This window comes from Bubalus bubalis, chromosome 3 (assembly GCF_019923935.1).
Source record: "Bubalus bubalis isolate 160015118507 breed Murrah chromosome 3, NDDB_SH_1, whole genome shotgun sequence".
In the NCBI taxonomy this organism is placed as follows: Eukaryota; Metazoa; Chordata; class Mammalia; order Artiodactyla; family Bovidae; genus Bubalus; species Bubalus bubalis.
The window spans coordinates 80,723,388-80,740,813 of NC_059159.1; the positions used below are offsets into that span (position 1 = coordinate 80,723,388).

The 17,426-nt window shown below is 39.6% G+C and overlaps 1 protein-coding gene across 4 annotated transcripts in view; it reads left to right on the forward strand.

The window, feature by feature from the left end:
• LOC112583539 (histone H2B 1/2-like) overlaps positions 1-17,426 on the forward strand; it is a 627,552-nt gene that overhangs the window by 221,074 nt on the left and 389,052 nt on the right. For 2 of the 4 annotated variants that reach the window (XR_006640853.1, XR_006640851.1), the window contains exon 4: positions 11,882-12,353. Coding sequence is in view for 2 of the 4 variants with exons in the window: in XM_044939757.2 (XP_044795692.2) it covers positions 10,533-10,560; positions 11,202-11,446 (273 nt within the window). In the remaining 2 variants the exon portion in view is untranslated. Of the gene's footprint in view, positions 1-10,463; positions 10,561-11,201; positions 11,486-11,881; positions 12,354-17,426 lie in introns of those variants that run through there. The other 2 variants (XM_044939757.2, XM_045165023.1) reach the window with 2 other exon arrangements.

The window sequence follows — 17,426 nt, forward strand, 5'->3', positions numbered from 1 at the left end:
GCTTGAAGACACTTGTGTTACTTGAAGTCCTTCTTACATGCATTCCCCTGCCATCCATCTTTGTTTCTTTGTTGAGTGGGAAATGGACTGTCTAACCCAATGTTATTGATCATGGATTATTGAAAAGTGAGTGAAAGGAAGGGGGAGACAACAAGAACAGAACAGAGAAGGTAGAAGCTGTAGAGGCTGGGGGTGGGGGGAGGGGTGGAGATAAAGAGGAGGGTGAGGGAGAAGGAAATTGTGTTCTCTGGAGCTGCCCAATTCCTTCACTCCTAGAGCTAGGATTCCTAATTTTTAAATAAGTATTGTTTCCATAAATTGTTTGTTTTTCATTGGTAACCTGAGCAAGACTGTGGTTTTTGCAAACAGTGACCAAAAATAACCTTATTAGAATCATTTGTGTAAACAGTGAGCTCTCCTAGGACATCTAAAAAGGAACTGATGTGCACTGAACATTTTAGGAAACACAGCTCGTAGACAGTTGTTTCTGGACTGGACTTTTGTTTTCTCACCTTCTGGCATGCCCCGGTGGTGGCCCTCTTGTCACTCATGAGGCAGTGAGGATTGTTATGAACTGTCCCTTCTTTTGATATATTCAGATGCTTTAAAAAGAAAATGAAACAAAAACAATCGAAAACATCAACACACTCTCCCCAACCATAAACCACTGCCTTTGCTTGACTTGACATGAATATGGCCTTATGAGTTCTATTAGTCACATCTTCAGGTATTTATTTTCTTTATGCAGTTTTATTTTTTATTAGTAATGCCTTAGAAGCTTTTAATAACTTAAAATAGACAAAGTGCTAATAATAGCTTGGATTAGACGCCAGGTCGTCTGATTTTAGAGCCACTTTACCCATCAAGCAGCTATGGTTACCAGGATCTTTGATCATACCTGGCTGTAAGGATCTTTAGAGAATGCTAAGGTTCAAACTTTGAATTTTTTTGTGCATATGTTAACCCTTTAAATATCATTATTAGGAGGTTCACATGTGTATTGTGTTCTCTCAAGAATAACCTCACTCTCAATTTATTTTCTCCTAAAAGCATAAGCTTTTCATGTTCTGCTTGCAGACTACTAATCTTGTTTTTTAAGAGAAGCTCATCTACTGTTCATAGAAAACATACTGCCTTTTTCCCTCTTTAATCCATTGTTCCAGACACGTATTACCCTATTAAATTCCTACTTGAGCACCCTGGATGGAAAAATAATTCAGAGTGTATTGTACTTAAAGAGAAGCTTGGATGAATTTAGTTACCAGACTAGCCATGCCCTCTTCTTCACAACTGACCTTCTTCTCAAGGCTTATATCTATCTGTCTTTTTTTTCAACCTGTGTCTAATTTTTGTTCTATACTTATAGAAAGCAATGGCATCAGTTCTTATGGATCCAAGTGTAAGCATTTATAATTCCTAGGGAAGGTTTGAAACCATTGCTTTCGCTTCTGTTGGAGCAGAGAAGAAAATGAAGGGGTTTCCGTGGTGGCTCAGATGGTCAAGAATCTGGCTGCAATGAGGGAGACCTGGGTTGGATCCCTGGGTTGGGATGATCCCCTGGACGAGGGCATGACAACCGACTCCAGTATTCTTGCCTGGAGAATCCCCATGGACAGAGAAGCCTGGCGGGGTACAGTCCATGGGGTCCCAAAGTCAGACGCGACTGAGCAACTGAGCACAGCGCAGAAAGTGAAGGCTATTTTTTTCTAGGTGTGTTGTGATATACATGACAAAAATTATATATATATAAAGTGTACAACACGATGACTTGATGTGTAATACAATATGAAACGGTTACCACAACCAAGCTAGTTAACAGATCCATCACCTTACACAGTCACCACCCCTTTGCATGTTGCCTGTGTTGAGAACTTTTAAGACTTTTAAGAACAGCACACTTCAGGTACACAATACAGTATTGTTAACAGAACGTGAAGCTTAATTGCTTGAGTAACTGGTCCTACTACCCAAAGGAAATGCCAAAATTCTTCCTTCCCATTAAAACTGTAAATGCAAGGCCAATGCCTTCATAACTCATTAAATCTAAGTAACTGGCAGTTTGCAAGTCACTGAGAATAAATTTGAATGTTCTCAGTAATACATGTAATGCATTATGTTTGCATCACTGGATTATTCAAAGGATAAAGAAATATTTAAATTTTAGTCTTTGGTCTTTTTATGTAAGGAATTTTTTTGTCTGTTAGAAAATATAATCACCTGCCTATAATATGCTTCATCTTAGAGTTGCTGCTGCTACTGCTGCTGCTAAGTCGCTTCAGTCGTGTCCGACTCTGTGACCCCATAGACGGCAGCCCACCAGGCTCCCCTGTCCCTGGGATTCTCCAGGCAAGAACACTGGAGTGGGTTGCCCTTTCCTTCTCCAATGCATGAAAGTGAAAAGTGAAAGTGAAGTCGCTCAGTCGTGTCCGACTCGAGTGAACTCATGGACTGCAGCCCACCAGGCTCCTCTGTCCATGGGATTTTCTAGGCAAAAGTACTGCAGTGGGGTGCCATTGCCTTCTCCGATAGTGCCTGCAGAGGTGGTCAACAGCGTGAGATCTGGAGAAGGAAGAACCAAGTGAAATGTTTCCATTCTGGGATCTTAGGTCCATGGCTCACAATCTCTAAGCCCCAGCCTCCTAACCTACAAAAATACATGTGTCATATTGGGACCTACTCAGGGTAGTTTTGAGACTTGAATGAGATAATGTCCCTTAAACCTTGATAAAGGGATTTGTGATTTGAGTCTTAAGATTTGTGGCAAAAGGAGAGCAGTTAGTAAATGTAACTGATTCTGATATCCATGTCTAAAACACACTGGAGGCTTAATGCTGGGGGTGGGGGGCAGAATTTATGCATGTCCAGGAGTTTGTGTTGAGATCTGTGTAGGACAGATGCCCGAAAAGGTAGCCCTTGCTCTTTAGAATCCTTTGTAGTAAAAAATGACAGCAGTAGAGATAGAGATAAAGATAAGAAACAGGCAGAAGTAATAAAATCCTATATGACTTTACAAATGTAGAACCAGTTTACATGTAGGTGAAGGCATCAGGGAAACTTTTATGGAGGAGGTGACTTTGGATAGAAACAGAAAAACTGAACATTTAGATTTATGGAGGTACCATGATTTTGGAGATAAAGCTCTGAGAATATAAAGATGTATTTTTCCCTGAGGGTTCTGTCCTCAGCAGAGGATGTGGAGAGTAATGGTATTATATTTGGAAAGAGAAAATACCATTTCTTTCTAAGAACTGGCATGAATTCCTCTCCTAAATGAATAGTTGTGGTAATTGCATAGGACTTAGGAAATTGGCTAGATTTCTCTTGGACTTGTTAGGAAAATTAAAACCAAACTGGGTTTAAATTTTTAAATGTTCTTTCCTTTCAAGTTCTCTAGCTTATTAAATACTTTTATAAAATTGTTGCTGTATTATAATTTTATAATATTGTCTCGGAAAGAGTAAACAGACCCCATTCCTATGTACTAAGGTCTTGGCTGTATTTAAACTTCTTCATCTCCTTTCCACTTGATTGTGCTTATAAAACACAAGCCTGTCCTTGCAGCAGAGAGAAGGTTGGTAACAAGTACCTGGCACCTGAAATGCAATTAAATAGGAGGTGCAATTTAATCACACAGCCTATGCTGTGATTTATCTGCATCTGACTTAATCATTAGAGCCTTTTGAAAAACCAGCACTTTATTTGAGGTCAATCTCCACGCTTGTTGCAGAGTCTAAAGCGACCATTAGTGCCTCGTGCTGGATTTCCAAATGGCATTTGGGACAGAAACAATTTATTGAGCATGTTTCCTATGTTAGCCACTGTGCTAACTGGATTATTTCAGTGCTCTTCTCGGTGATTCTGTGAGGTAGGTAATAGCATCATCCTTTTCTCCCTAATGGGACCATGAAAAAGGCTTAGGAAAAGGAACTGGTGCTAATCTCATACCCAGGTCCTGGCAGGGTAGCCTGGAAACTTAGTTCTGATTTTAAGGACTGTGTTCTTAATTACTGTCTGAACTGAGGTTGCCCGAGGAGAAATTACTCTTGAAGAAGTTACATTTGTACATGCATAAATATATTTCACACAATATATAAGATTTTCTCTGTTTATGTTTCATTGTAATCTAGCTGCCTGCTGGTTAAGGGATCAAAAAAAAGACATTTCTTATAATAAATTGAGTTTTAATACTTGTGTGTTTTTGCTAATGTTCAGTCAGAATGCATTGAGATGGATTTGGAAATGAAAGGAAACCTCATCATTTTCTGAGGAATGCAACTAGATATAAACCAATTGTGACGTACTATAATCAGCAAAATCGTTGGACCATTGATACTCCTTGTCAAAATTTATTCAGTGATTATGCTTTGCTTTCTCTTCTTGTGTTTGCTCAGTTCCCTGGTGCCTCAGCTTCCCTTGGGGAACCACGTGTGTGATGGGAAGAGTGTATCTCCAACAACCAGGATTCGGTCCCTGGTAGTTGTGTTAGCTTCAGCAAATCATTAAACCTCTTAATGCTCCAGTTTTCTTATTTTAGAAGATGGACTAAAAATATATGCCTTCCAGGGTTAGTCTAAAACGGGAGCAGATGATGCATGTGAAAGTACTTACCAGTAGATCTGGGACATAATAATCTACTTAAAAAGTGGAAATATTGTTTTATTTTTAACCTCAAACTTCTGTTTCACTTTTTTTTTTTTTTTTGGTAGCAAGTGAATGATGCCTACTTTCCAGGTGTGTGTGTGTGTTTCTGTTTGTGTGTGTATGAGATGACTAAATATAAATATAGACAGCATAGCACCAGGTAGGGTCTCAGTCACTGCATCTCCTCTATTCCCATTAATTCACATTAAAAACAAATTCCAGTCATCTTTATTTTCTTTTCCTTACTGGTGTTCCTATCTCTTTATTGTCCTCCACAATGTGGTCGGCTTGTATGAACCTTGCGGTTTCCAAGTTTTAACTTTAATAATCAAGGAAGAGGAAAGCCCACACAAAATGCAATTTCAACAGGAAGAGAATAAGCCACTTTTCAAGCAAAGAGAGATGATGAACTTAAAATGTAGGCTCCTTTTCAATATTTCAGGGAAACACTTTACATACAGTTCTGGGAATGTAGCCAAAATGAAAAAGCCAAGAGTTATATCCAGCAGATATTATGAGAGGGTAAGAGGAGTCGCAGATATCCAATTACTTCGATAATAAAAGTACAACATCCCATACCTTTCTATCCACATCTTTAATTTAGAAGGAAGGGTGGCGGTTATGAAGCACATCTTTAAAGCTTCTTTGAAAAGCTTCTCTCTTTTCCTCTCACACTCTCTGTCTGCTGGTGCAGGTGTAAGCTCAAAGCCAGACGAACTCCTGTACACAGCATTATTCTTAGGGAATTCTCTGGAATCAGATTTAATAGTGTACACAGATCCATTCAGTAAATTTTTTGAACACCTACTATATGCCGGGCACTGTGGATGATGTTAAGAATTCAATTAAGGAATTGGAGGAAACTTTCTATATGCTCACAGGCCAAATCTACCGATGTTTTACCAATGTCCCTGCATCTGTGCCCAAAACACTCCCTTTTTTCTTCTCCCCCACTGCCCTCCCCGCCAGCTCCTGATCATGGCCTGTTCCTTCTGTTGAATAGTGTGTCTCTTGCCTGCTCGTCTACTCAAACTGCAGTCTTGCAATTGCCCCCGCCCATCAGTTTTCTTCACTTTCAGTAAGCAAGATTATCCTTTTTGATAAAGTAGGATCCCACTAGCAAAATCTCTCCCCATGACTCACATTACTCTCCATTTTTCTAATTCCTTCTCTTTGTGGGGGGGGCAAAATCCCTTGAAAGTGTTGTCTATACCTGGTTTCCTTTCCTTCCAGGCTTTCTTGTAACTGCTTCATCTAAGCATTCATCCCTGTTAATTCCTAAGACTGCACATGTCAAGGCTGTCTGGCACTGGCCATATTGCTCCGTTCTCAGTCCTCACATTACAAACCCAGAAGCAGAAATAGACCCTTGGTTTCCAGGATGCCAGCTTCTCCTGGCTTTTCATCTACCCCATAGGTGAATCCCTCTCAGTCATCTTTGTTCTTTCCTCTTCATTTCCCCAAGCACTAAATGCCTGAGTACCCTGAAAGTCAGCACTCACAACTTTACTTTGTTTTCTTCATAACTGAATTCATCTATTCCAGTGTCTTCAAGCACCATCTATATTCCAGTAACTTCCAAATACATATCTCCAGTCTCAAAACTCTTTTCTTAATCCCACAATTGTGTAGACAACTCTTTACTTGATATTCCCACAGCTGAAACTTCACCCAACTCAAACTTAACTCATCATTTCTACCTTTGAGATTTCTCTCCAAGCATTTCCTGTTTTGATCAGTGCAACTCTAATCTTTGAACTGTGGATGCCAAAAATGTCACCCTTGATTCCTTCCATTCTGTCCTCCTCCCATCCATTTTGTCAGCAAATCGAATCATCTCTATTTTACAAATAAATACAGAATCTGACCAGTGTCCATCACTGCCACACCGATCACTGTATAATTCTATCATAATCACTTAATGCCGTCATGATCTTTCACTTTCCTGCAATAATCTCTTAACTGTTCACCCTTGACCAATCTTTGCCAGGGTATTCTCCACACAACAGGCAAAAGCAGTTCTTTTAAAACATAAATCAGACGCTATCATTCTCTACTCAGAACTCTCCAATTTTGTCCCCACCCCAGCCAGAATAAAGTGAAAAGCCTTATCAATAGGGCTTCAGAGTGCTATGTGCTGTTCTGTGCTTAGTCACTCAGTTGCATCTTACTCTGTGCAGCTCCATGGACTTCAGCTCACCAGGCTCCTCTGTCCATGGGGATTCTTCAGGCAAGAATACTGGAGTGGGTTGCCATGCCCTCCTTCAGGGGATCTTCCCAACCCAGGGATCAAACCCAGGTCTCCTGCATTGCAGGAGGATTCTTTAATGTCTAAGCCAGCAAGAAAGCCCTTGTAGTGCTCTATATCCTTGCAATATCACCTCTTCCTTCTCTTCTCCTTTTCCGTCTTGCTGTAGCTACAATGCCTGATTCCTAGATCCTATGCTCCCAGTTTTTGCACCTACTGTTTCCTCTATCTGGAATGCTCTTCATCCTCTTTTCATCATGGGTCCACTTATCAGGAAATTGAAAAAGTGAAATTGTTAGTCAGTCAGTCATGTCCAGCTCTTTAGCAACCCCATGGACTATACAGCCCGCCAGGCTCCTCTGTCCTTGGAATTCTCTAGGCAAGAACACTGGAGTGGGTAGCCGTTCCCTTCTCCAGGGGATCTTTCCAACCAAGGGATCAAACCCAGGTCTCCTGCATTGCAGACAGATTCTTTACTGTTTCAGCCACCAAGGAAGCCATTCCTTAATCACCTTTGATGAAAAAGACTCCACCGTGTCAACAACTTCTCATTGCTGCAATGCAGGAGCCATCTTTAGCCCCTTCTACTGTCGATTCTTCATAACATCATTGGCTATCATTTTTTTTTGCCCTTTGTTTGTTTCTCACAGCTGGAACATCAGTTCAGTGCTGTGTCCCAGTGCCTGGAAACAACCCCTGGCACTGTATGAACTGAGTAAATATTTCTGAACGCTGATGAAGATGAATGTGGTCCCTTGCCCTCATAGAATTTACATTGTAGTTGGTGCTAATGACAAATATAAAATAAGCAGACAGAATAGCATATAAATTTTGAGAAATAATTTTGATAAGTATTTCAAAAGCAATTGCCAAGGCATTGAGATGGAAATTTATAGGGGAAACTTAATTTAGATTGACTGGTTGAGGAGGCTTTTCTGAGGAGGTGGCAATTCATGATGAAAAGGGGCTAGACATTCTGAAATTAAAGGGAGAACACTTTATTTCTTACACATGCTAAAAAGTGTAATGATTATCAACAATTAGTCTATAACCTTCTGACAGCGCAAGTACACACACCTTTTAGTAAAAATGTGTGTAGGATTGGAATAGTAAAGAGCATGTTTTTACTTAGTGAATAGTAGGAAGAAAATCTTATATGGACATCAGTGAGATGACTGTGTACATAAATGGGAAATCCTAACTCAGGGTATATAACAGGTATGAATTTAGCCTAATGCAAGGTACTTGTAGTCAGTCTAAATGTTTTGGATCTCCTTGAGAAGGAGTATTTGTCTTAAATTTAGGCTAGAATTAGAATCAAAATCCTTCATTCCAATTTTGTCTGGCATTAGGGTAGTGATAGATATGTGTTAAGAATATCTTTGAGGTTAGGGACTAACTAGGTAAAAAGAATAATTTCAATGCCAGTATTAATGGTAGCCACAATTTATTGAGCAACTAACTAAAGGAGCTCAGTGGTAAAGAATCCACCTGCCAAGCAGAAGATGCAAGTTCAATACCTGGGTTGGGAAGGGAAGGAAATGGCAATTTACCGCAGTATTCTTGCTGGGAAATCCCATGGACAGAGGGCCTAGTGGGCTACAGTCCACGGGGTTGCAAAAGAGTCCATCATAACTTAGCAACTAAATGGCAACACAAAATAGGAGTCTAGCACCTTAAAACAGAACTTCAACTCTGGTACCTCATTCAGTTTTGAGAATTGTTTAAGAGAATTGATTTAATATGCTTGTGCATATATAGAGTGCCAATTCAATCTTAGCTTTTAATAGTAATAATAAAACCATCGTTTCTTTGTTATACATAAACCAATTACATATGAGAAAATTAATAATTTAAAATTGGTTACAGTAGAGCCAAGTCATTCATTTTAAAAGCATCAGATCTTAGATTACTCAGATTAGTCTGCTTTTTAATATGTATCTGTGTACTATCTTTCTCTTTTTTACATAATGATCTTGTTTTCCTGTCCTTCTTTTCTTTGGTGGTGGTTTAGTCACTAAGTCTTGTCTGACTCTTGCAACCCCATGGCCTGTAGTCTGCCAGGCTCCTCTGTCCATGAGATTTCCCCAGGCAAGAATACTGGGTGGGTTGCCATTTGCTTCTCTAGGGGATCTTCCTGACCCAGGAATCAAAACTGTGTCTCCTGCATTGCAGCTGTCTCCTGTATGGGCAGGCAGATTCTTTACTGCTAAATTACCAGGGAAGGAATTGAGTGGTGATTCAGACAAGAAAGAAACTGTCTGCAATGCAGGAGACCTGAGTTCAGTCCTTGGGTTTAGAAGATCCCCTGGAGAAGGAAGTGGATACATACTCCAGTATTCTTGCCTGGAGAATTCTATGGACAAAGGACCTGGTGGGCTACAGTTCATAGGGTCAGAGTCAGACATGACTAAGTGACTAAAATTTCCTTTCTTTACCCAATGATTTAATGTAACTGGTACCAAATGAACTAGACCAGGCTCCCTTTATGGAATATGCTAACTGGCTAGGTTTCTTAAGTTCACGGAAGCTGACCTCTTTCTGTCCATTCCTTCCAGCTGTCCATTTTGCTTGATTGTGTTACTGTCCTGCATCTGTTTCTGGTCCCCCATATCCACACATCAGCCTTCTTTGCACATTTCAGGAGTGAGTGTTCCGTACCCTCCATGTGCACTGGTCTCCATCCTCTCACTGGGCACCACGGTTCCAGTTGGCACACGACCTTGCAGCTTGTTTCCCCCCTTGGTTTCAGTACACAAGTGCCAATATCTCCTGGCAGCTCTTTGAGCAGCCACTCGTTGTCAGCCTCCTTCTGATGCACGTGGCGCTCCCCTGAGTAGCCGTAAACTATTCCCAGCTGCCTCCTCTACTTCTGGGTCTTGCCAAAGTTTTCTTTATACCAGCCAAGTGTCTAATCTTCAGAAAATTACTTGATGACTGCAGATGGATCTTTATCCCTCATGAGCTTTGTCCTTTCTGAACCACCACCAAGCCCACACATGTGGAAAATTTAGGATGTAAAATGCCTATGAGGAATCTAGGTAGTGTTTTAAAATTGTAAGTGCAGCTATTAAAGGCAAACACACATGTTTCTGAAGTATGTCATTCAGGAGTATTGACTTTTATGACCCCAAACCCCAGAATTTCTTTTTACTTTGTACTAATATGAAGGGGCAGGTATGCATTACAGGCTCACATTTCCTTTGAGAAGAATCAGCAGTGTAATTGCCAACACTGAATTTCACCCAGCCTACTCAAGCTCATGGTATAGATGCTACAGAACTGAAGATGAGATAGCTCTGGAGTCAGAAAAACTTGGGACTGAAGCTAGAACCATCATAAACTAGCTAGGCTATCTTGAGAAGTGACTTAAATATCTTTATCTAGGTTTTCTCATCTATAACAAGGGAAGGAGTAATTTGTAATTCATAATGCTGTCATAGGGATTAATTGAAGCTTTAAACATGTAGTGTGAATGAATCTGGACTCATAAATCCAGGGGTGGAAGAAAACAAGCTTTTTTCATTTGCTGTAACTGGTCATTTCTGATTCTGAACCCTTCTTCTCTTGGGCTAGGAGAGAGACAAAGATAAAAACTCAGTATCCTCTGTACCTGAAATACTCACTTTCCTTGAGCAGCAATATGCGCTCTTTGAGAATATCGTGCAGTGGTAAGATTTTGGCTCTTTGGTCTTGGGGGGAATGTTAGGTGTCTTGTCTAAGGTCATAGATTAACCCATACGGCCTCCGAGATGTCCATTGCCTCAGTACATGTGACCCCTTCAGATAACAGGATTCTCAAATTCTCTCTTCATTGCTCAGCTTGAGTGCTGAGTATTTGATGATATCCTTTAGAAGTTCATATCCAGCCCTTTTGCCCAGGGGGTAGGTTTTCTCTGCTCTCAGGATCCATAGAATTTTCTTTCTTTGTTTCTTACCCAAAACAAAGAAAACATTTTACTAATATAGGTATGGAGAGTTCCCTGCCTCTCCTAGTTGTTTAGTCTATATATACCAGTACCTTTTCCCCATGTTTCTCTAGGGAGCATCCAGCTTTATTTGCTTAGTAGGTGTGGAAATTCTGAACACAATCACTCTTCCCTGAACTTCTTTGAAGAAAGCAAACAAATTCTGTCATCAACCCTTGAATGAAAGTTGGGAGAAGTGTGCATTTGTTGTTGTTCTTGTTGCTTATTCACTCAGTTATGTCCCAACTCTTTTGCGATCCCAGGGACTGTCACCTGTCAGGCTTCTCTGTCCATGAGACTTTGCAGGCAAGAATACTGGAGTGTGTTGCCATTTCCTTTTCCAGGGGATCAAGTCCATCCGGACACTAGCATCTCGTCCAAGGCCATGGGAATCATGAACTCCTCTGTCAATGACATTTTCGAGCGCTTCGCTGGCGAGGCATCGCACCTGGCACATTACAACAAGCGCTCGACTATCACATCCAGGGAGATCCAGACCGCCATGCGCTTGCTGCTACCTGGGGAGCTGGCCAAGCACACCGTGTCCGAGGGCACGAAGGCTGTCACCAAGTATACCAGCTCCAAGTAAATATAATATGCCTAGCTGCTGTTAACAGAGAAGGCAATGGCACCCTACTCTAGTACTCTTGCCTGGAAAATCCCATGGACGGAGGGCCTGGTGGGCTGTAGTCCATGGGATCGCTAAGAGTCAGACAGGACTGAGCGACTTCACTTTTACTTTCCCAACCCAGGGATCAAAACTGCATCTCTTGCATAGGCAGGTGGATCCTTTACCACTGTGCCACTTGAAAAGCCTGAAGTGGGCATTAAAAGGGGCAAAATGTCAGAAAAGAAACACCTAAATTAATACTCTAAATTATTATCCTGCCTCACATGTGAAAGCACAGTGACTGGTCCATAGTAGGTGCTCAAGAAACCAGAGCTGCTATTGACATTGAAAATGGGTTCTCTAATTCTTCTTTCTTTCCTCACAGAAATTGAATTTTCTTGTACCTCTCTGCAGAATATCTGATTCTGGGCAGTCATTTTGAGACAGTTGACTGGGGTCAGAAGAGCAGTCTGTGACTGTGGAACTGAGCAGATTTCATTGGAACAAAGTGATGGAGGGATGGAGAAGGATCCAACTCAAACTTTAGGTTTCCTGTATCCCATGGAGTCCAGCCACCTACAAGTCACAGTCTCTAAGACACCAGAGACGAGATCACTCTCCAGGGGACACTTAAGCCACTCACATAATCACCTGCTGGTACATTTTGGCTTGCTAAGCCTAATTCATTTGTGAAGAGTGCTAATGAGGATGGGCATTTGCTTGTGTGGACAGGCTAAGGATGGTCCAGCATCCTTAAGTGGTCAAAGGATAAGACGGTGATGGTTAGAAGAACCAAGATGTCATAGGGGCCAGACTGCTAAATATTATTGAGGAATGCCAACAGCAAGAATTCTGCAGAACACAGAAAATGTGATTGTCTCCTCGGGTAAGTAGCAGCAATTCATATTTATGTAGTGCTTTTCAGTTTTATAGCACTTTTATATACTTTAATTTTCTCTTACACCCTTACGATATTTGTCTAAAAATATGTTAGTGGTTCTGATAATTTCTGCCTTATGGGTGAAAAAAAACCCACAAAAAAAAAACAAAAAAAAAACCAAAACCAAAAATACAATGTTCAGAAGAAGTTACCTAAGCTCCACCAACTAAGAAACAGTTCAGAGGTCAAAAGAAGAGTGCTTTTTCCATGACACTCCACAGTCTCTTGAAATAAGTGGAAAAGATTCCTCTGCATCTAGTTTTTGATCTGCAATCTTAAGGTTGACAGGAGCTTTATATGCAATGGTGGCTTCTCAGAATTACTCCTTTATGAGACTTCTTAGTTGTTATATGGGACAATTACTGCTTTACAGAATTCTAAAAATTCAGATGAAAGGCTTTGTTTGATTCTTTAATGTTATTTGATATCTGGATCAATTTGTGTGCTTGACCATAGCGCACTCTCTCTCTCTCTCTTTTTTTCCCCACTGTTTGATGTTTTATCATGCCTAGACTAGTATCTTAACCTTGTCATGTTTTATTCATTATTTTCTATTTTGTATATTACTTTTAAATGAGAATCAGAAAGCATGGAGAAAAAATGATGTGGTTTTAAAAATAAGTCTTGCCACAAGCAAGTGAAACTGACTGGATTCTGATTGTATTATCTAGGATCTTTTTATTCAGTTCCTTAAAGACCCTTAAAGAATCTCAGAGCAGATATTCCATGTAATTCCCACTAAATACCTTGATCCTAAGTTGAGTCAGCTAGAACACCCTGTATTTCAACATAAAAAAGTCACTGAAGATGGTATGCCACGTTAACCACAGACACCATTTTTTAATTTTAAGAGATGCTCTGGAAAAGCAGTGAAGCAATGTACACTCACTTCTAGAGTATAGATCACTGATTAGTGACCTTATGATCACGCTTTGTTCCAACCCTGGGATAGTATTAATGCTAACAGGTTGTCTTCAAACTGGACTTAGAAAATTTAGTTTGCACTTCTATCTCTGTGATTCCTACGGGGTGATAGAGTGAAATGATAAAGTCACTCTGTTAATGAAAGATATCCAATAGCTTCACTTTCTTATACTTCAGGTTTTGTCTTTGACCTTGGCACTTTAAGTTTGAAATTTGTACTTCTCCCTAGCTAACTCGGACATGTTCTTCCATGTCCTACTACTCCAGGAGTACCTGAGCAACCTGACTGATGTTAGCATGGATGCCTTGGCATTCTGTTCTGATTCTCACTATCTGGCTGGTACTCTGCCTTCTCTGTGGGGAGAGCAGTGAGAAAGATTTCACTCAGGTCAGCCTTACCATGGGTGGAAGGTGCCGGTTAGAAATACTTCACCTTCAGTTGATACTGAATACTATCTTTGGACAAAAAGCCTAATGGAAATTGCCATGGAGTATCGTATCTATCAGGTAAAAGAAAAACAGCCCTAGCTAAGATGGGGTTTGAATCAAAGCATTCTCTAAAAGAGAAATATAAGTAAAGTGAGGCTGGGTTAAAAGAACACACTGCTTTTCTTCGATTAAATCATATACCTTGATCTGTGAGTCTGCTCAGTCTTATATTAGGAGATATGGGCCAATTTATGTTTATTTTATTTTTAATACTTTGGTATCTTTTACTCAATTGCAACTGTGATATAATCGTATAAACTACTGGGATTATACATTGGTATAATCTTCTCCAATGTAGCTAATGCTTCTTCCTTTTCCACCAAGTTCCAGAGTTGGAGCAAATTTCTATCTTTTATTGAGAAGCAAGGTAGGGAATGCACATTCATGTTCTTTAACAAAAGAATCAGTTCCACTGGAGGAGCCACAAAACATAGAGGCATTATCAACATGCCTACTCCATATATTTTTTTAAGTATAGTCAGTACAATGAAAACTCTATTGATTTGTTTATGAGCTCTGTCATCATAATAAAAAGTCAGGCTATTGGTTTGTATAATTGATGAAGTCCTGCCACTCAGTTTGCAGAACTATAATTATTACTTGCTCTTCAGCTAAAGAAGAATGGTTTCATATGTTACATTATGAAGCATTTTTGCTTTTTCAGTTAAAAGAGTAAAACAACACAAGTTAAACTGTCTTACAGGATAATCGCTATCATTAAAAACATCTTGAGATAGGAAGAGACTGGAGAGGCCATCAGTCAGTCCTTTTCCTTGCCTTATATTTACACCAAAACCTTCAGGAATGCTTTGATTGTACAAAACATTATTTTTATTTTTGCCTCACATATAATTTAATTGTTAATCTGTTACCCTTGGATGTGCCCCATCATTCTATTTGCTGTCTTGGATCGAGATATAGTGTATATCCTTAGAATGACACACTTAATATTAACCTCTTGTGTAGATGGAAGGCTACTTATATCCAAATAATATTGAATGATTATTAAAATAGTCCCTGAGCCTAGAAGTTTGCCTTCTAATAATCACACCAGAAAATTTCACTGTGACTTTGAAGATCCGCTAGTAAAACTATTTGTGTATGACCCCAAAGGTGCTTGTCGTATAGTTAAATATAATTCATTACTTCCCCAAGTCACTAATTAGAGCCAAGGGTCCTAGATTTAGGGTATGTGTCCTTAGTGAATGAAGAAGGGGATGTGGCTACTCTCTTCATCTCAGAGTGCCATTTGCTCTTTAGACATGAACTCTGCAGAAGCCTTGTTTCACTGCATTTTATGAGAAAGTTACATGCTTTTTGAATGTTTGAGATGTTCTCAGGACCCTCATCAGTATCAAGATCCTGCCATTTTGTAACTTAAAATGCCTTAAAAAATATGTTTTGGCTAATTTTTCCCCTGGTTTCTTCTTCACAGTCTTTACACTCCCTCTAGAGATTGTAGCTTGTGTGTGGCATGGTTACCTACACATATAGAAAGGGTTCACATGTATGATTCCATGATGATTTTTTATTCCATCTGTTAGCTAATGGTACCTTTCTATTATTTGCTAATATCACCTTATCGTTCTTATTCGATTCAATGTACATTTGGTACCTAATCTTTTTTTTTCTTTCATGCAACTTTTCGTTGATCCTTCTCCAGCTGAATAGGTTTGTATTCGTGATCATTTTTATACATTACTTGAACCTTTTCAAGTTTATCTCATCTTGTTATTTCTTTTTTTTTTTAATTTTATTTTATTTTTTAAACTTTACATAATTGTATTAGTTTTGCCAAATATCAAAATGAATCCACCACAGGTATACATGTGTTCCCCATCCTGAACCCTCCTCCCTCCTCCTTCCCCATTCCATCCCTCCGGGTCATCCCAGTGCACCAGCCACAAGCATCCAGTATCATGCATTGAACCTGGACTGGCAACTCGTTTCATACATGATATTTTACATGTTTCAATGCCATTCTCCCAAATCCTCCCACCCTCTCCCTCTCTCTCAGAGTCCATAAGACTGTTCTATACATCAGTGTCTCTTTTGCTGTCTCGTACACAGGGTTATTGTTACCATCTTTCTAAATTCCATATATATGCATTAGTATACTGTATTGGTGTTTTTCTTTCTAAAGAAGACATACAGATGGCTAACAAACACATGAAAAGATGCTCAACATCACTCATTATCAGAGAAATGCAAATCAAAACCACTGTGAGGTACCATTTCACACCAGTCAGAATGGCTGCGATCCAAAAGTCTACAAGCAATAAATGCTGGAGAGGGTGTGGAGAAAAGGGAACCCTCTTACATTGTTGGTGGGAATGCAAACTAGTACAGCCACTATGGAGAACAGTGTGGAGAGTCCTTAAAAAACTGGAAATAGACCTGCCTTATGATGCAGCAATCCCACTGCTGGGCATACACACTGAGGAAACCAGAAGGGAAAGACACACGTGTACTCCAATGTTCATCGCAGCACTGTTTATAATAGCCAGGACATGGAAGCAACCTAGATGTCCATCAGCAGATGAATGGATAAGAAAGCTGTGGTACATATACACAATGGAGTATTACTCAGACATTAAAAAGAATACATTTGATCAGTTCTAATGAGGTGGATGAAACTGGAGCCTATTATACAGAGTGAAGTAAGCCAGAAAGAAAAACATCTTGTTATTTCTTGCCCTATAAGTCAAATCTTTCTTTTTCCTTTTATATGTTTGCTCTGTCCTGCTTGGTACTGACTCTTAATTGATTATGTCCCGTGATTTAAAGCATTTCTTTCCACCTCTTCATGTAGATCATTATTAACTGCTTAAAAATTAGGACAGGTTAATTTTTGCTTCCATTATTTTTCCAGCCACTTAAGATTTTGCAAGTCATTGCTTCTCTAGGTTTCTTGTCCTTCTTATGAGTTATCCTATGAAGCAAATTTTTACACTAACGATGCACAAAATGTGTTAGCTAGAACTCACTGGTTAAATTGAGTCCAGCCTTTAGATTTAATATATATCTAAGGAAATCAGTTTAGCTTGCTCAGACTTACCTATGTAGAACATTTATGACTTATTTGTTAATGCAATCTTTTAGTAAGATTTTAAAAGCCACGTGTGTATACGTGTGTGACAGAGATAGAACTTTATTGATTCCCCTGCTCAGTGATGATTGCCGTTATCATCCTTGTCCTTTTTAGAAAAGGTCATATCAACAAATAATAGTCCTTGGAAAACAAACAAAATGCTTGATAGGGATGATCAATGCCCAAATAGAGCAAATACTTAACTAGTTCCGAAATAACTGCTCTTCTAAGGTCTTGTCATCATCCTGAGATGACAGGTACAGCCTGGCTTGCATTTATTCTATGTGAGTGTGAAGTCACAGACATCTATCAAGTCTGAATAGTTACGGCTTCATTAGCGATAAGTGAACGAAGGACAATATGCAGAGCCACGTGTTCAATGAGGAACAGAATCCTCCTTTTTATTTATCCTATTTTGATTAAGTTATAAATATAGAAAAATCTCTATTGTTCAATCGATCCAATGTAACATTTACAGTACCTACTAAGTGCAGAGCATTATGCTAAGCCTGGAA